Source organism: Canis lupus, chromosome 22 (assembly GCF_048164855.1).
Source record: "Canis lupus baileyi chromosome 22, mCanLup2.hap1, whole genome shotgun sequence".
NCBI lineage: Eukaryota > Metazoa > Chordata > Mammalia > Carnivora > Canidae > Canis > Canis lupus.
This window is the reverse complement of record NC_132859.1, coordinates 28,881,160-28,901,483: the sequence shown is the minus strand read 5'-3', so window position 1 is coordinate 28,901,483 and position 20,324 is coordinate 28,881,160. Positions and strand designations below refer to the sequence as shown.

Sequence of the window (20,324 nt, the reverse complement as noted above, 5' to 3'; positions counted from 1 at the left end):
CTAAAATGTAATTTTAAAAAGACATACATCAGGTCAACACTACGCCCTCTTTGAAATAAGGGCCAAAAATAACAAAAATCAGTTCACATATTTTTGGAAGTAGAAATATGTATTTCTATCTTCAGAAATACCTTAGAGTAGAAAATCTCCATTGAAAATCTTTTGTACCCCTCTTCTTCACATAAAAAATAAGTTGATGTTCTAACAATTTTGGAGATCATCTGTTCTGACCACTTCATTTTACCCAGAAGAAATATGAAACCTGAAGCCTAGATTGGAGTCTTAATTTCATGACTCCCAGTCCACTGTTCTTCTCAGTACATCATGAGAAGCAAGCAAGTAAGTAAAATTAGAAGTTTAGAATATTTCTCTCTAGGGCTCTTCCTTACACTAACATTCTGTGATCTATGAACCAAGGTTAGCTGGAATAAAATAGTAACTCAACTGGAGCCAATTCAATTGCCTAAGGTTGCTGAGTATAGGGGTTGAAAAAAAATGCTGGCGTTAAAGGCTGCTTTGCAAAAGGACTCCCCAGCTGAGCTAATCAAATGCTGTCCAAATAACTGAAGTTCTAAGATATTAGGAAATCAGCTTTGCTTCGGACTATCATTTAGAGACTAAACCAGAAATGAAAATTTGAACATTTCAATCACAAGTTATTTCTATATCCATTTGGAGAGTAGCGTTGCTTTCTCTCAGTTTAAGAAATCATTACAATTCTTTAAAGTTGCATGTAAAGTGAAATTGTTTATTGAGTTTGTTTGCATCATAAAATTGACAGTGCATGGCTGTGGCTAAATTCTTCCAATGGTTAAGAAATTTAGAAAAAAAATGGATTACAGGAGAGGATTTTCATGGCATGTATATTATTGTACAAAATACAATTACATTCTAATAGTAAAAACCCTGGAAAGAACAGAAAGTTGAAAAAATGTTCTACTATTGAGTTGGAGCACTTCTGACTGAGTCTCACTCTCGGTAAAAGATACGTCAACAGACTAGGTATTATTTCTTCAAAAAACCCAAGTTTCAAGTGCAAGGCAATTTTCTTAAAGGAATTGGAACCGAATCTTCTCCAAGTTGAAAACAATCTTAGAGATCATCTAGCTCTAGGATGTTTTTGTTTGTCCCATTTACAAGGAACCCATGAAAAAGTATCATAGAATATACAAACTATAGTTTTATGCATACTATTTAAACAGATGTAGGAATTTATCACAGAGAGTTACAACTTCCACTCATTTTCCAAAAAGGCTTATGACTCAAGAAGAATTGAGACTCAGTAAGAACCAGTTGCATGGGGATCCCTGGGTGGCTCAGCGGTTTAGTGCCTGCCTTGGGCTTAGGGAGTGATCCTGGAGTCCTGGGATCAAGTCCTGAATCAGGCTCCCTGCATGAAGCCTGTTTCTCCCTCTGCCTGTGTCTCTGCCTCTCTCTGTCTGTGCCTCTCATGAATAAATAAATAAATAAATAAATAAATAAATAAATAAATAAATAAAATCTTTAAAAAAATTTAAAAAGAGAGAGAGAGAGAGAAAAAAAAGAGTCAGTTTCGTATCTCATTTCCACAGAGATAATTGGCACAGATATGGTATAATAAAATTTCATAGGTCATATAGGTAACTAGCAGCAGGGCTGCAGTTAGGATAGAAGATCCCAACTTCCAAGTTAAGAATTGTTCTATTTTACCCTGTTCTTTTACAAAAAATATTTTTGAGGGCCAGAGTTGAAAGTTTGGTATCAAGTATCCATAGGAATGTCTGTTAGTGATCTATAAAATATTTTCTCAGTAACATCTAGTGAAGTTAGAGTAAATATTTAATAAAAAAGATAATTTTCTGAAACCAGTATGAAAAAGAGTATAGACATTGGATAAGTCAGGGAGAAATTTATTAGTACTTTAGATTATAAGACTGTTTTCCTAAAAACTCAAAGAAATTAGTTAAAATTCGGATACATATTATGTGAAATATCTACACAATATTATTTTCAAGTCACTAGATTTTCTTATATCAATAATAACTGGAACAAAATTAATGAAAAATGGATCCCACCCACATAAGCAGAAAAATGTAAAATATTTAGAAATAAACTCAATAAGAAATATGTGTGACTTGTATGAAGAAAACTACATACTTTCTCTTAATTATATAAAAATTTTTAAATAATTGGAGATTAAGTACCATGCCTTGGATGACAAAAGTATCTCACTGTTATAAAAGCATTAATTTCCTTAAACTAATTTTTGAAATTAATTCCAATTAAAATGCCATTCGTATTTTTTTGGAGGGGTGATTTTTCCTAATATTGATCTAAATGAGTAAATGAGTCAGAATGGCCTCATTCTACTTGCTGTACCAAAAATTTAAACAGTACAATAATTAAACTCAGCAATACTGGTATAAAATTAGACTGTCAGTGAAAGAAAAATGAAATCTAGTAATAGCCATAAGTATGCATAATAATTGAGTATGATTAAAATGCCATATTTAATTAGTGTGAGTAAATGGATTATTCAATAAATAATACTGAGAGGCTATTTAGGCATTTAAACTATATACATATACGAAAGAAAGAAAGAAAGAAAGAAAGAAAGAAAAAAGAAAGAAACAAAGAAACGAAGGAAGGAAGAAAGAAAGAAAAAAAGTTAGATCCAAGCCTCAACCAGCTATATTAAACTCCCCCTGACCACCTTTTCTTTTCTTTAGATGCTCACATTGCCTTTTGGACCACCCTAAAACTAGTATCTTCAACTTTGAACTTATTTAAGTATAGAAGCATTTGGCACTCTGGAAGCCGGAAACATATTATTGTCCCTGATCTTAACAACCACAAAACTCAGGAAAATCCTTTAGGGTAGAAAGAAGAGGTCAAAGGTAGGCAAAGTTTCTAGTGATTAAATCATAGGATCCTTTGGGAGGAGCACAATAAGTCAATGAATGGTCAGCGCAGCATCACCTTCTTGCAGAAAATACTCAAAGGAGATTCTCTCTTCCAAAGTCTAGGTCAGGGCAGGGCTGAAGGTGTTTGAGAACCAAGCATATTCCTTCAAGGGCTGAGAGGACAAAATGAGACTAGGAAGCAGCTCATTGGAGGGTTTTGGATCTAATAAAAGATAGCAGTACCAACCCAAATTTATCTCCAGTTAGAAAATGGAAGTGTGTTTGAATTATTCACTAATTCAGAAAACACAAAAAAAGGATCAGGATAGGGAATGAAAGAGTTGAAATGATTAGCTGTCTCTGGTATCCTATAAGGATGAAACCATTGCTTATCATACTCTACACAATAGGAAATTAAGAACTGACTTATTCACTGCCACACCACACAAATCCCAAGACGCTAAGTGAGGAATATGGCCCTTAAAATCTACATATTTGAATAGTATATGTGATATTGTGATTCATAATAAATATGTATCTGGTTTCCATCTTGTTTCTGGCACAGATCTCCTAAAACATCTTTTCTATGATATAACTATTGCACCTAAAAATGGAAGCTGATTGCTAGATAGCCAACCCTGTGATTAGAATGTTGGAAATTTCCATCCCACCCCAACCTTCAGGGAGGGGAGAGGGGATGGAGGTTGAATCAGTCACCAATGACCACTTGTGTACTTACTTTTTATGATTTCAAATCCATATTTTGAAACCTTGTTTTGAATGAAGTCATTTGTGATTAGAACTTGTTTTGAATAACTTGTTTTAATGATATGGTTTTGAAGTTGGATATTGATATTGATATGATACTGATACTCATATCAATTGTTAAAAAGAAACTAGAGGCCCAAAATGGAGTCACTTTTGCTAAGCTCCATCAAAACTTAATACCTAACCTAACTGCAGTTTCAACCTCTCTCAGGAATGGAATTTTAAACCAATCAGTCTGGAATTTCTGATCAGCACTAGTGAGGTCATTTGCATGTTAAGTAAGACTTTCTGTCTTTTCTGCTAAGGGAAGATGGCCTTGCCTGAAACAATTCTTTCTGTTCTTGTGCTGATAACTTCCTTGTCCAGCACCATTTCTGCCTTTAGAAATCTTCCATTTTGTATAGCTTCTAAAGGATGCTTTCTACTTGCTGGTTGGGATGCTGTCCTGAATTGTTAAGAAAGTTAATTTGATCTTCAAATTTACTCATTTGAATTTTTGTTTTTAACACAACCATACCCTTGTTTACTATGCTTTCCTGATAACTCCCATATCTGGTTCCCCACTCCCTAAATCCTTTGTCTTTAGCTGAGGGTAGTATTTAAGATGAAAACATGGTCTATTTTGGCAAGTTACTCCGTTTTCCTGGGTTTCTCTCACATATATAGGGGATATACATGCTATCATGCTTCTGTTTTCTTCTGTTAGTCTGTCATTTTATTACAAGGTGTCTCCTCCAAGAACCTAGAAGAGTAGAGGGAAAATTATTTTTCCCCTCCCATAGAAACAAAACAGTTCCCATTCAAATGTGATTTGAATACTGAAGAAATTAAATTTTTGGATAGTCAAAGTATCCTAAAATAATACATAATTTGATTGAAATATAATGTTGACATTTGGCTTTCTATTACATCCTAAAATAATGTACTATGTAATCGAAATATAATCTTGACATTTGGCTTTCTATTACTTTATTTAATTTTTTATTAAGTTTTTAATGTTAATTCCATAGAGTTAACATATAGTGTTATATTAGTTTCCAGTGTACAATAGTGATTTGACCATTCTATACATTATGCAGGGCTCATCATGACAAATGTATTCTTTAATCCCCATTACCTATTTCACCCATCCCTCGACATACCTCCCCTCTGGTAACCATCAATTTGTTCTCTATAGTTAAGAGTGTGTTTCTTTGTTCATCTCTCTCCCTCTGGCTTCCTATTACTGTATGATCTATACTTCATGGAAATACAGTTTCACCAAATGAGGAATGAGAATTTTGTTCTTTAATTTTATAAATGATAAGATAATATAAAGAAAGAGATACCCGGCATAACTTACTTCTGAACACTGAAGGAAGACTGACTTCAGAACCTCTTCCTCTTTAATCTGAGTGGGATGACCCATTGATATGGGACAGAAGGCTTTATTTGTGGTCCACTGATTCATTCCTGCATTCACCCAAATAAATGATCCTTGGGTTCTCTACATAGGCATACTGAGATCAGTATCATGGAAAGAACATAAAGACAGGAGTTTGTGGTATAGAGTATGTACATAATGTCTCTCTGGAAAGAGAGAAAGATACACTTATACAGATACACATATGCATATATATATGTATGTGTGTTTGTGTGTATGTTATTAACACAATAATGATGTGTCATAATTCTACATCACTTTTTAGTTTGCAAATTGTTTTTATATACATTAGCTTACTTAAGCTCACCCAACTGATGAGATACAGAAGCAGAAAAATGTTCACCTTTAGCCCTCGCTGACATATAGCCTGCCTAGTCTCTATAAGGATCAAATAAGTACTGGTTGCTACATTTGAAAATGGCCTCATGACTGCCTGTACTTCTCACTGATAGTTAATAGTGAGCTGAATGATATGCACCAAGAGATCTCAGTGAAAGTAGTTTTAGGAGTAGAAATTCAAAGAAACACTCATGATCTAATACTCCCTGCATGTCCCCTCCCCCTTGAGCATGAAGCATATGAACGCCAGCTTCATACAGCAAAAGTGCAGCTCTTTCTGCCCATGGGTCTTATCCCCATGCTACTTAAATAAACTTAAGTTGCACCATAAAAGGTCTCAAGAATTCTTTCTTGATTGTCATGCTCAGTGATCTTGCAACACAACTACTCTCTAATGTAGGTATTTTTTGTTATCTCCATATTATAAATGAGGATAATCTCTCTCTCTATTCTTATAGATTTACTGTGGAAAGATTCAGTGGTATCCCATATTGTTAAAAAGATGGAAATCATAATTATTCCTCCTACTATGATACTAAGTCTAGTAATTTGTTAAGGTGTGTTTTTTAAACTCCAAATTCATGAGAGATTAACAGAATATTAATAATGTGTAGTAGAAAAAGGAAAGGTTATGAGGTAAGATAAATGTATGCGACATTTGGGTTAAATAAAGTTTAAACAATTTCTTTGGGATTTCTCTGAGCTCACACTGTGCTAATTTACCTTGTCAGTCCTTCAGAATGGGATGGAGTGCCTTCATTTCTCAAACTTATATGACAATAGGACCATTTTTGCTTGGAGTGTATGGTCTGAAGCTCAAACATATTTGGAAACCCTGGTACAAGAATATTCTGAAATATCAGCTTCAGTATTTTCTAATTGTTAAGTGTGAAGTACATCCTCTTATTGGGCAACTCTTGCAATGTGAAATCATATTAACTCCCAGTCTGCTACCCGAAACACAAAACTTTCCTATCAAAGGATTGAGAACAGTATGCAATTAAAAGCTAATTTTGTGTTGCTTGCTTTCTAAATGCCCAAATAAGTTTTAAACGTACAAGGTCAGATGACAGAGATAATTCAACTTCAGCATTGGAAATTCATATATGTTATTTCCTCAATTTTTTATAAGTAAAGTGTATCATTATATTCAGAATGTACAATGGAAAACTCAATTTTAAGAATAGACCATTTGCTCTTTATGGCAAAGAGTAAAATCTTTCTAGAAAACATGGAAACATTTCTGTTTTCTAGAAACCTTTATCAAAATAGAATAGAGCACTGGCAACTCTTTTAAAACTGATGGCATTTAATTTTAGTTTCTCAGAACTACCAGTAATATAAATTGTTTCTGGTGATGATATTTAATTTATATATTAAATTATATAATTTATATTATATTATATTGTGTTATATATTGCTTCAGCATGGAGGTTAATTCCTTCTCAATGGAGAAGGACCTCCATGTTATATTGCTTCAGCATGGAGGTTAATTCCTTCTCAATGGAGAAGGATCTCCATTGAGAGAATGGACCTCCCTGGTCCATTACTATATTCAAATAAATTCACAGATGTGATGAGGATTGAAAAGAGACAGGGATGTGGAACAGGTTAGGAAGGACTGAGTTGTTGTTGGTTTAGGACTGTTTATAAACTGTGAGTATTAACATCACAGAAATTCCTGAGACTTTTTTAAACCTTGCTACTCAAAGTGTGGTGGGGGAACCAGCAGCCTGGACTTCACTCGGGAGCTTGTGAAATACACTGGGTCTCAGGCTGCACTTCAGATTTACTAAACTAGAATCTGTATTTTAATACAATCCTCAGGTGATTTCAGTACACATTAAAGTTTAAGATCTTTTGTTTTTCAAAAAAGCCCAGGTACCCCTCACTGGGGTACATTTTAAACCTTCATTTTAAGCTTTTTCTCCTCTTTGTTCATTTCATATACTCCCAAGAATGAGAATCTATAGATAAGGCTATCTCAAACAGTTTTTCATAATTCTTTATACAAAACCTGAAAATGTAGAATGCTAGTCAGTTATATCTTTTTAAGGGAAAATTGATGCAGTTATTGAAATAACCAGCTCATAATATCATAAGACTGGTCATTTTTTTGCCCATTGCATGAGGCTTGTAAATGCTAAGCAGTTGGTAACTAGAGAGCCCTTTAAATCAATCAGCTTTTATGATGTTTTATCCAACGAGGATCAGATTTAGGATTAAAATTGTCAATGAAAATTTGAAAATGATATCTCACTTAATCCTTTTCTTCCCATTCCAGATTTTTGGGCTTTTTCCCTCTTTTTTTGGTCATTGGTACAAATATACTTTTAGGCATCCACAATGGATAAGCTTACTCCAGCCAAAGGATTAAAAGATAAAAAAGCTTCTCTCTATTACAGTGTACTCTCATCTCTATCCTTTGTAGCAGATCATCTACTTTAAAGTTCAGCATGTCACAGTTTTAGAAATAGAGATAGCTTTGAGAAAGAATGTAAGGAAGTATTTTTGGCTGCAAATCGGAGCTACTGACCACGATGCAGTCTAGCCGAGGAAGCACGGCTTGGTCAGTAGAATGCCATTGTGACGTTTACATAAGGAGCCCAGACTGTGTTGTAGTAAGCAAGAAGCATCGATAACTACCACATGTCCTTTTCTCAGCTAATTCCATTTGGCATGACAATGTCCGAGAAGGGTATGATTCATAGAAGCATTTTAATAAATGTTTTTTGTACGTTGTCCTGTTTGTTTTTAAATATAAGGGTAAAGATGTTACTGTAGAAGGTATTCATCTTTTTTTCTCTCTCTCTCTAAAACCTTACGTGAAGCGGGTATTCTCCATCATGTATAGTAAACTGAGAGACACAGGGCCCCAGAGAAGTGAAGGTGGGAGGTCCACCTCACCCCAGCAGTCAGTATTTGAGCATGTGACCTAAGCTTGGCCAATTGGATTCTCCCTTCAGGGACTGCAAATTAGAGACAGAAGGTTAGGGGTCTCTCATAGCATTTACAAAGCAGAAACACATCTAGGCCACGTTCGCAAACTGTCAGCAACTGTGCTTCCTGCACTGGGATGCTTGGAGCTGCCTTGGATCATGTTCTTTCCCTAAGTCTTGTTCTCTCATTCTGAGTCTGCATGTCCTGCTGATGGATTCCTTTTTTGTTTTTGCTTCCAAACAAGAATCATGACTGTAAGAGAAATATCACCTCTTCACTAGACTTGAATAGCATACAGAGTTCATTGATGGAAGTTTGAGCAGATAACTGCAGTTGGAGAATAGCACCAATCAGTAGTAAGAATGGAGGAGGTGTTTGTAATGGTGGTAGCTATCAGCTGCAAGAACATACTACTTACCAGACTGTGTTAGGTATGTCAACTTGAGCACTTATAATACTCAAAACCACTGAGGGTCGGTACTTCCATATCCACTTTACAGACAAGGAAACTAAAGAGCCTTGTATAAAAAGTCACACACTGAAGTCATTTTGGCTAAAATCGCATGCCTAGTGAATCCCTGAAGCAAGATTCCAATCCAAATATTTCTAACTTAAATCAGAACCATTATGTTCTATTTGGGATCCTAAGGAACTCTTTAAGGACTAATTCAATGTCATTATTGAACTTCATAAGTGATAATTAAAATAATATATCCCTATATTAATTGGGATGTACAGAAACATGCATGTCTTCTTATTCAGATCTAGCTGGGTATTTATTGAAGACTTCTTATAGAAAACAAATAAAGATACCCCCTCCCTAAGAGATCATTCTGAAACATGTCTTTGCAGCCAAAATAAAAATTTTAATTTAAAAAGAACACTTAGGGGTACCTGGGTGGCTCAAACATCCAACTCTTGATTTCAGCTCAGGTCATGATCTCAGGGTCCTGAGGTTGAGCCCTGTGGGTGGCTCCATTCTCAGCAGGGAGTCTGCCTGAGATTCTCTTTATCTCTCCCCGAACCCCTCCCCTCCTCTCTCTCTCTTTCTCTCAAATAAATAAATCTTAAAAACCTTTTTAAAATAAAAAGCATACTTAAACTCAGTTGTGTTATGCTTTTTTTTTCTTTTTAAGATTTTATTCATTCATTCATTCATCATTCATTCATGAGAGACACACAGAGAGAGAGGCAGAGACACAGGCAGAGGGAGAAGCAGGCTCCATGCAGGGAACCTGACGTGGGTCTCGATCCCGGGTCTCCAGGATCACACCCTGGGCCGAAGTCGGCGCTAAACCGCGGGGCCACTAAAGCTGCCCTGTGTTATGCTTCTTTAACGCAATGTTAAATCTTGCCCTTGAAGCACTAAGTTCCATAAAAGTTTTCTACACCTCAACAAGCTTACAGGATAGATGTTGGGCCTGTCACCTGTATTAGCCTGGAAGAGGAAATCTGTATGTGTGCAATTGTGAGGCTATGTGAAATTTACTAATTTTTCAGAGACTGACTCAAATAGACAGTGTGGGTTTTTTTATTTTGAAGATAGGCAAAAGCATAAAGTTTGCCATCCAGCATTACAACTAAACTTTAAGGGCAGTATGTTTTAAGCCAGTTCTTAATACTCTTCTCATATAAAATCATAAGTATCACTAGTCACAGTTCACAGTGCTTTCTTGAATATAAGTAACCATCATAATAAAGTGGTAATGATGGCTATAATGGCTACTATCTATTGAACATATACTAGGTGCCAGGCACAGTATTAAATGCTTCAAATAAATTTCCTAATTTAATACTGGCAACTCTAATATGGTAGGCACTATTGTTATTACCAGTTTATAGATATTGAAAATGAAGCAGAGCAAAACATCTCCCCTATTCTCTGGTATTCTATATTCAAAGGATCACTGCTTGAGAGAATTTTATGCTTCACTGTAGCCTCAGGATGAAGTCCAAGCTCTAAAGCTTAGCATGAATGGTCTTTAAAGATCTGGTCCCTGACTACCTGCCTCTTTAGCCTCATCACCTTAACACCCCGTTCACCCTCTATGCTGATTCTTAGTGACTGCTTCGTGTAGCCATGTTCCTGTTCTCGCTGATGCCCTTTCTTTAGCATCTGCAGAGCCAAGATCTATTCATCCCTTAAAACTAGCTCATCTTGAAAAAGCCTTTGATGATATTCTTGTTAGATCTAGCTGCCTTCCCTCTATGCATGTTCCAGTCATAGAACTATAACACTGTGATATATCTATCGAGCTATTTGTCTCTTCTTCCTACTGCACTTTAAGTTCCATGACATTAAGTATAATATTTGTTTTGCTATCTCCAGTGCCTTACACAGGGTGAAGGAAGCCTGCACTGGACACTCAAAAAAATATTTTTTGAATGAGTAAACAACTTAAGTGATCTCTTTATTTATTCTTCCCCTCTCAAACTTCCTGCCTGAAAAGATTTGCTGAATAACCATTTCCTCTAATCTCATAACATTCAAAATTATTAGAAGGAGTTCTATACAAGAAGTTAGGGAATCTAGGTTCTTGTCCCATGACTGTCACTTAGTAATTGAATGGCCTTGAAGACTGACTCATTCAACATTTTTTTTCAAACATTTGCCATGTGCAAAGAAATATACACTGTAGTGGAGATACAGCAGTGATACAACAGACAATAACCCCTACCACCACAGAGCTTATATAGCCTAGAGCTGGATTTCTCACCATAAAATTTAAAAAGTTCGACTAAGCTCCTCCCAAGCCTAAAATTCCATGAAACAATAAGTCAAACCTTAAATTTCTTAAAATACAGTATGAAAGTGTATAAGAATATGAAGTAAAAATAACACTAGGCAAATTAGTTCATAACCAGCCTTTGGTATAATTAATCCATGAATATTAATTCTTCCTTCCAAAAATAGATATCTTATAGAGAAGTGATATTACAGTTTTTTTAAAAGATTAACTTTGATTTGATCTGATGAAAAGTATGGGAGCTCTCTCTAGCTATAAGTAGTAGACCTGCCAAGGACAAAAAGGGGAAAAATCATTTTAAGACAATTAACGATGATTAGAAAGAAAATTCCATTTTATCCCTTGGGGATATGAATCTGTTCTATACATCTACCTTTAGTCACACCATAAAGAACATGTTCTCTAATCAAACTTTATTTGTGTGAAGAATTTTTTGAATCATGGTAGTTGGACCAAAAAAGATAAAATATAATATTAATACACAAATTCCATAGGAAAAACTAAATTATCCTAGATTCTCAGCTGCTTTAAAAAAATAGGAAAGGTCATAATTATTTAATTTATGTCCAAATCTCAGCTGGAAAATCTTTTAAATGAACAATAGGGCAAGTAATTTTAAGAGAAGGGAAAGTCCTTATAGCCAAGTCTATAAATCCAGTATTGACAGACATAATTAGCATACTACCTTCCTGATCATTTTATGAGAGGTGTTTGGACAGGAAATCTAATTCTCTAAAGATAAAGGTTTAGTTGTTCTTATCATAACTGAGTAAAACATAGCAATTCTTTAACGTGCTGTGATCACAAGATATACTCCCTGACACATCCTCTTTCCTCAAACTTGTTGATATTAGTGTTTGCTACTGATGGTTTATGTGGACACTGAACCATGATTAAAAAAAATCACACCATACTGGGTTTGTTCTTCCATTAAAGTCATAAATTATGGAAACCAAAATAGACTTTTGAGTTATTTGGTGAGTTTTTTCATATTCTAGCTGAGGAAACTGAGGCCTATAGACGTGAACCAAATTACTGCAAATCTCACAATTGGTTAGTGGTGGAGCCATGATGATAGGAGAGTACTGTTGCCCCAACCCAATGTTTTCTTCCCATCATTGTACTATGCCAGTGCTTTCTTTGTGGGTTGACTTCCACTTCACAAGCTTCCATTCGTTACATTGAACCATAACATCAAGTTTAAGAGTAGGAGTGGTAGGGGGCAATACTGAAGCAGTTCAGATGGCTGGCTTCTTTTTTCTTAGAAAATCAATACCTCTGTGTGTTTGTGGGAAGAAAAACAACAGCTAGCTTGTACATCTGCAGCAGAACTGGTGTGTTGGAAATGAAACAAAAGCTTTCCTCATCTAACTAAATTTGAGAGCGTGAATAAGCTGAATTTCCCCATCTGGAGACTCTCAGACTAGACAAGGCTTACAAATTAATATGAGTGTATAGGTCTGGGGCCTGAAGGAAATTAGGTCAGGCCCAGAAAGGAATCAGGTGGCTGACCACAAGTCAGAATTTAAATATGGATTCAAAACATAGGGCAGAGATCTAATGCTGTGATTCACTGAACACCATTAGGACTACACCAGAGTATGTGATGAGGGACCCTTCAGGACAAGAAAATAGAAAGGGAAACAATACTAAAGGACAGGAAATGTTTTAAACCAAGTACAATCTAGACTTTGGTCCTCCTTTTAATCAACTCTTCTCTGTCCTCCTCCTGCTGTCTTTTCCTCTCCCTGCTCACATTCCCAAATCCCTGCTCACATTCCCAAATCCCAAATATGTAGGATATTCCTGCTTTCACTCTGCAGTTGTATTGCTCCCTTGACTTCATTTCTGAGAATTGAGATCCACAGCAAGGCACAGAAGAAGTACTTTGATAAGGAAGAGAAGACTATTCCGAGATGAAAATTATCAGAACACATTCATTGCTTTGGTGCAACTTAGGGTCAATATTGAGATGTGTAGGTGCATTTTTAAGAACGTAGACAGGTGATTCACTCCCTGGAATCTGTTTTCATAGGATCTCCAGCTCATTCTCCAAAGACGTACTTTGAAGGCTTTGTATATACGCCCTATGGTGAAAGGCTGGCATTATGAGAGGCAACCCAGGGATGTTCCAAATGCATTCTGCCATTAAGTACTGGTATGAAAAGTTAGAGCATCTTTCTCTCTTGGGAATCTCTTGTGGCTTCATCCCTGTGCAAAGGTCTGAGTTTCCAAAAGTTCAAGATTGATTTTTGGAGAAAAGAAGTGAAGAATTTCTAGCCAACCAAGAAACAGATTCTTTTGATGAAATGTCAGATTAAGGAAAAAAAAAAAGAATTCTACACGGTGTACTATGACAATTCTCTAAAGGCAATGACTGGGAGAAGAATGCAGATATTTTTGGATAGAGGGTTATAGCCTTCAGAATTTCATTTTCTGTAAAGTTCTTGTGGTTAACATAAGTTTAAAAATGTGTTCCTGTGCAGAACATTTCAGATTCATTTATGCAGAATTATGTAACCCTTGGAAAAATCTCCCTTAAATTCCCATGTATTATGGGGACACAAAATTCTACAAATTATATTTGTTGATATCCAGTACCCTCTATCATCCCAAATTCCCGAAGTATACTAAATGTGGCAAGTGGGTCATTATAATACATTCTCTCTCTGTCTCACTGCAGTGATTGGCCATAGGCCAGTTGCCCACTGATCCAATGGTACTAGCCCTGCATTGGAGATGTCAGATAATATAACACATTACTTATCTGAACACTTCTACAGCCTGGCTGGTCATTTTAAACAGTTAACTCATTGAAATCTTAACCGATTACTCTTTAAAATATATATAAGGATTTTCCAGAAAACTTTCTCAAGAGAAATCACTTGATCATGGACCCAGCCCACTCCACCTCTAAAAATTATTAGACAAATTGACAGTCAGAGGACATATTTATGGACTCATCTTTCACCTCCTCCAAATTCTAGACAATCTTCCTTTTCACTTAAAAATGGAAAATGTGACAAATGTAAGCCCTTACCAACTTCCCACTTCAGAAGGCTGTTGTCTTCCCTCTCCATTTTTCCAATGACATACCAGATACACGCCATCCAGTGTGCAAGAAGTGCAAACATGGACATGAGCAGAGTCAGGACGATTGTGCTATGCTGAGAATAACGGTCCAACTTCTGCAGGAGACGCAAAAGACGCAGCAGCCGGACTGTCTTCAGGAGATGCACGAGAGACACCTGTGGGAGGAGACAGGGCGGCACAACTTGACCCATGGGCTCATTTCATGTTATGACGTTACTTTAACTTACAGCTGTCCTGAAAAGTTCTTGAAATTAAGTATAATCATGATCCCAATGCTATGGTCATTTTTCATGACCATACCAATCTCATTTCTTAACATATTATATCAAGAAGTGATAGAACAAAAGATAAAATTTCTTTAAATTAATTCTTATTTTCCTTAAGATTTATCTGTTTTTCTCAACCTATTTGGTTGAATATAATTTTGTATATTACGATAAACTACTGAAACACATTATGGTTTCAGGACTGAACATAAGGTGTCTCCACCTATTACACACATTTTCTTTCAATTCCACATCCCTTCCTCAGTGTAAGAGCGGTTTTATAACAATAACTGATACATGATGAAGTAAAACCCTGTGAAGTGGCAATAACGATAACTTAGTTTTGGAAAACACAGTGATTAGATTTATCAAACTTGTATCAGATCTACTCAAAAATGCCAGTAGCATGTTCTGTCTCATGTGCTGTGCTCTCTTCCTTCTAACATTGCTGATAGACAGGGAAAACATGTGCCTGAAACTTATACATCCTGAGCCCTCTCTCAAATACGCTTAGAGAACCAAAATAAAATGAACACAATTTTTGAAAACTCTCCTACGTCCTGACTTCGTATGCACTAAACAGTATACTTGTTGCTAAGGGATTATTTTCCTGACTTCGAGCGCCCAACTGAAAAATGTGCACTGTTGGTGTCCACCAGAATGGTCAATGTCGTTATTAACAACACATGTGGTGCACTAATGTATACTCTTTCACACCTCAATGAGCCTCAATAAGCATTCTAAAATAGAAAAGGCAAATAAAGTATAGGCTTATATGCAAATAGAGTTTGACAAATTACTCAATTTTTTCTAATTTGGGAAGGGGTGTGGAAAGAACCATAAATACAGGGGAAGAAAGTGGTTTGTATGACTACCCCTAAAAACGGTATTTCCTAAAGACAGAATCATAAACACGGCCAGCATCTTCTGGAAATTTGCCTTTATAATTAGCTCTGGAGTTAGTTGACTTCCAATTCCTTCCTCCACTATTCATCTCTCCTTATGTCTAAGAAACTCGTACCTAGAGCAGTGCCTGACATATAGTAAGTGCTCAATAAATATATGTTGAATGAATGAATGGGTAATAAATTGAGATACAAAACACTCTACATTTAATATAATAATAGAAATTCAGTTAAAGTGTTTTCATTTGTAATCTTGTGAATTATTCTATACTGAAATATAATAAAATAGTAAGGTCGGTTAGCTGTGCTTTTCTTTTTCTCATTCTTCTATGTCAAGTTTTATTTTCATCTCCTTCACAGCCAAGTTCTCATCTGTCATTTTTCCAGCTCATTGTAAACCAGATGATTAAATGCCAGTACTTTGGAATATCTACTTTGTAACTTAGAGGAATTACTGACAGTGGAGTTTGTTTTATGGTAGAAGAATATGATAGATAGATGACAGTTTTGTACTTGAAATAAAACCTCAAACAGAAGTCTCAAAGGGAAAAAGCCATTTGCTGTGGACTGAAGTTTGTCTTTCTAAATCTCATGTGTTGAAGTCCTAACCCTCAATGTGATGATAATTGATGATGGGGCCTTTGGGAAGTAATTTGGTTTAAATGGTTTAAATGGTTTAATGGTTTAAAAGGGTAGGATCCTCAAGATGGGTTAATGCCCTTACAAGAAAAGCCCAGAGAGTATCCTCTCTCCTCCTCCTCTCTCCCTTTCTCCCTGACTCCCTCTCTCCTTAACCCAATGTCTCTCTCTCCCCTTGCCATGTGAGAACATAGCAAGAAGACAGCAGTCTATATGCCAGGAAGAGAGCCCTCATCAAGAACAAAACTGGCTGGAACCTTGATCTTGGACTTCCCAGACTTCAGAATGGAGAAAAATTTCTATTGTTCAAGCCACCCAATCAATGATATTTTGTTATAGCAGCCTGAGCAGACTAAGACACCAATGACCATAGAATACTAATAATGTAAGGAACTCCCCATTTCCTTTGACCAGAAAGAAGATGTTCAAGGGAAGAATAGGGGGCTGTCCTTACATGAGAACAATAGTCTTTTGAAAAGATAAAGGACATGAGCCTTGGTGTCCAGGATGAGACAGCCTTAGTGATTTTGCTGACACTTTTGAAAAAAATTATACTTATTCCCATCTGAGTCAATAGCTTCTTGCTATAAAATGTGAGTTTGGTCTCTTAATGAATGACAGAAGAAAGAGGCATATTCGATTTAGTTGGAAATATATAATCTGGAAAAAACAAAGTATCTTTCTACTTTTGGGATGCTATCCTGAATTTGTCAGTGATAAAAATTAGAGGCACCTTAAAGACAGGCGCAAGAGTGTGATGTACTCATCAGTACCCCCTATCAAATGGGAGTTTCCCCTATTACTAAGTGGACATGACCACCCCCTGGCTATCCATTAGGGGAGAGAAAGAGAGAGAGAGAGAGAGAGACAGAGAGAGACAGAGAGAGAGAGAGAGAAGAGAGAGAGAATTTGATTAACATTTACCAAGGTCTTTCTGTGTGTTTGACACTTAGCAAGGTAGTTTATAAAAATGTTGCCTTTTTAGGCTGCTGAGAAACCCTGTAGCAATTTTTATGCTCATTTTGCCATTTTTGATGTTTAACTTCCCCAAGGAAGTCACTCAGATGGTAAGTATTAAGACCTAATATAAGGATTTATGTTTTTGCCTTTTTCACTCTATCATATTTTCTGTTTCATTCACAACTTTGTCACTCAGAGTGCCTTTCCATAATGACTTACACATGGTAAGTTTTATTAAAGAAATGTGTGAGTGTATATAAAACATTTACTATCAGCAATTATAGTCAGAATCAAAATTAGAGCATTCAATATATTTTTGATGGTTGTAATGTATTTTTGAGTGTCATCTACAGAGATGCACTGACTGAGTGTATTTTAGATCTGGAAAGCCAACACCTGTGTTTATTCATTCATTCATTTATTTATTTTTTTTGGTAAGCCTGTGCAGTATAGAAATTGCATAATGTGGGAAGCCTGGGAGGCTCAGCAGCTGAGCATCTGCCTTCAGCTCAGGGCATGATCCTGGGATCTGGGGATGGAGTCCTGCATCAGGTTCCCTGTGGGGAGCCTGCTTCTCCCTCTGCTCATATCTCTGCCTCTCTCTCTGTGCCCCTCGTAAATAAATAAAATCTTTTTAAAAAATTGCATAATGCATAAACTTTTCTTCGTAGCTTATGTTTTCCTGGGAAGTAAATATAATACATTGAACAAGCTTTTCTGTTAAAATAGACGATTTTATCTTAACTCATTTATTTGGGGGCATTGCAACTTTATGTGCCAATCTGTTAATGATCATATTCTCACTCCAGTGAGACACAGAAAAATCATCACTGATAAGAGAGATTCCTTTATTCCTTCCTTTCCCTTTCTTTCTAACAGAGATGTTGATCTATAATTTGTATTCTTTATAAAGTATTAGTGCCAGATTTCACAAGGCAGAATGAAGAAAGGGAGCAAGAATGCAGTAAAGGTGTACAAGTATTTAAAATTCATCAAAATATGAGAATTAGATTTTGTCAGAAATCCTTTGTGTTAATTTTAGACAATGAGGATGTTAATTATATATAAACATATTATGTATCTTAAAATTTTATAGATTTTATAATATAATGATGCAATATATATTTTAAATCATTCTATTTGCTCAGTCCCCAAAGAGAAATGGAACATAAAAAAATATTATTAGTATGTAGTAGCAAAGCAGCAAGTTAATTTAGAACACAGTCTATTCAACACGATTTATTTAAGAATTCTCCAGGAGAATGTGGAAAAGTTTTCTTAGCATTTTGTAAATTATGTACTTCTTTTGAAATTTTTTTGTTGCAGTCTTGCAAAGCCTTGTTTTAAGTCATTACACTTTCATTATAGCACACTTATCTAGTCAAATTCAATTTTAAAAAGCACTTTAAAAAGCCTGGATAACAACTCAATGTGGCACTGATTGATATTATATACTAAATTTTTCCCCAGAGGTTTCCTTTAGTTAACTTATAAACCTCTTAAAGATGTTGACACCCTCAACTTTCCATCTTCAAAAAAAAAAAAAAAAAAAAGAAAGAAAAAGAAAAAAAATACTATTATATAGATAATTAACAAGTGCACAAATCTGTACTCAATAGGCAGGATTACAGTTCAATCTTCATTCTGAAGTCAATAATGACTATATTTGAAACACTGATCACTTTAGTATTGAAAACTATGCTTTTAAATTCTTGATAGAGAATCTCAAGGGGTTGTCAACTGAGTAAGAAATATGTTTAATATGAACTAATGTTTAGTAAATTTTTGCCTGCTAAAATTGGTTACTGTAGCAGCAAACTGCATTACTGGCCCCAAAATGCTATTATGCCTCCCTAAAACTCTTTCTATGTATAAGTGAGCACTTAATGCTTTTAAGAACAACAATTGTTCAATAGTAAAAATAGCTATTACCACAAGTGGACATACTTTATTTCCTGCGAGGAGGCATGAGGATAAAGGCTTTCCACGAAGGAAGAAGGGAAGTTACAATCATAGAGAAAAGTTAAAAACCCAAGAGAGCTCTCAAGTTCACGGTCAGTGTTTTTTAGACTTTTGCCCCACCCAACATTTTTATAAGGACTTCTAAGAAGTGGTTGAATTCTTTTTCTTTTTTTTTAATTTCAATATTCTTCTGTATCTTGATCAGTCTTTTATTTGTTTTGCCAGTAAGTAATGAAATACTCAAGAGGTAGAGAGTAAAAGTCATAAAACTGGAAGAAATCTTAAACTCTCCACTAAATTCCTGATGTAAATATCTGCCTAAGTAATACATAGTAATGCCTGTATTCCTGCAGATGGTTTCCTTATCAAAGGATTTGTTCTGTGAGTCAGTATTGATGATAAACTCAGGCTTTTCTTATTTCCTTGTCTATGTATTTAAATAACTCATACAGATAATGCAGATTTCAAAAGGAAGTAACTCTCTTAAGTGGAACTCCATGGTCTGCGTACCATTGGTCACTTTGGCATCTATATTCAGGAGGGCACAAGGTCCTGGACATACAAATTGTCACAAATGCTTAAAACCTGAATATGTGGAAAACAAACACAGGGTTAAGATCAAGATCATGTGGAAGGACCCTCTGTACTCACCACTGTGACGTTGAAAGCATACAGGAGATCAAAAGGCAGAGCGGCAATTAAATCAATGATGAACCAGGTTGTGACATAGTGGATGCAAATTGATCTCGCTTCAAAGATAACTTGGCCAGACTTGCTGACATAGGTTGTTCGGAAATTTAAAATAATATCTGCTTGAGAAAAAAAGATAAGAGAAAGAGAAGGAAGGTACAGAGAGAAGAAGTAAAGAAGGAAAGACAAGGAAAGAAGGAAGGATGAAGGGAAGAAGACAGGCATTCAGGCAGGGAGGAAGAGGGAGGAAGAAAATTGTATAAAATTAAATAAAATTAGACAAATGGTAACCAGACTGATAATATCTGAAATACTCTTCTTTACAGATCCAGTTCAATTCAACAAACAGGTACTGAAGAAGAGTGAAGAAAGTGATGTTTTCTGAGCACTTAATACATTCCAGACATTGGGCCACATGTTAACATAACTAAAATGAATAAAAATAACAAAACAACAATAGTCATCACTTACTAAATGCTCATTATGTACTGGGCATTGTCCTAAAAACTTAGCATAGGTTATTTCACTTACTCCTCAGAACACGTTCTTAAGTAGACAGTATTACCTCCACATTAAACAGACAAAAACTGTCAGTGAGGCAAAGTAACACATCCATGATCAAAAGTGGCAAAGATAATTTGAACACAGATGTAATTTCTAGTCTGCATTCTTTTTTAAATAAAATTTTACTTTGTTTCATGAACAAAGTT

General features: G+C 35.6%; 1 protein-coding gene across 1 annotated transcript in view; it reads right to left on the bottom strand.

Moving 5' to 3' along the window:
- KCNH8 (potassium voltage-gated channel subfamily H member 8) overlaps window positions 1-20,324 on the bottom strand; it is a 368,594-nt gene that overhangs the window by 92,816 nt on the left and 255,454 nt on the right. Inside the window, exons 6-7 of the mRNA XM_072792921.1 lie at window positions 19,576-19,733; window positions 14,140-14,347 (exon numbers count right to left, since the gene is read on the bottom strand). Of these exons, the coding sequence (XP_072649022.1) occupies window positions 14,140-14,347; window positions 19,576-19,733 (366 nt within the window). The remainder of the gene's footprint in view (window positions 1-14,139; window positions 14,348-19,575; window positions 19,734-20,324) is intronic.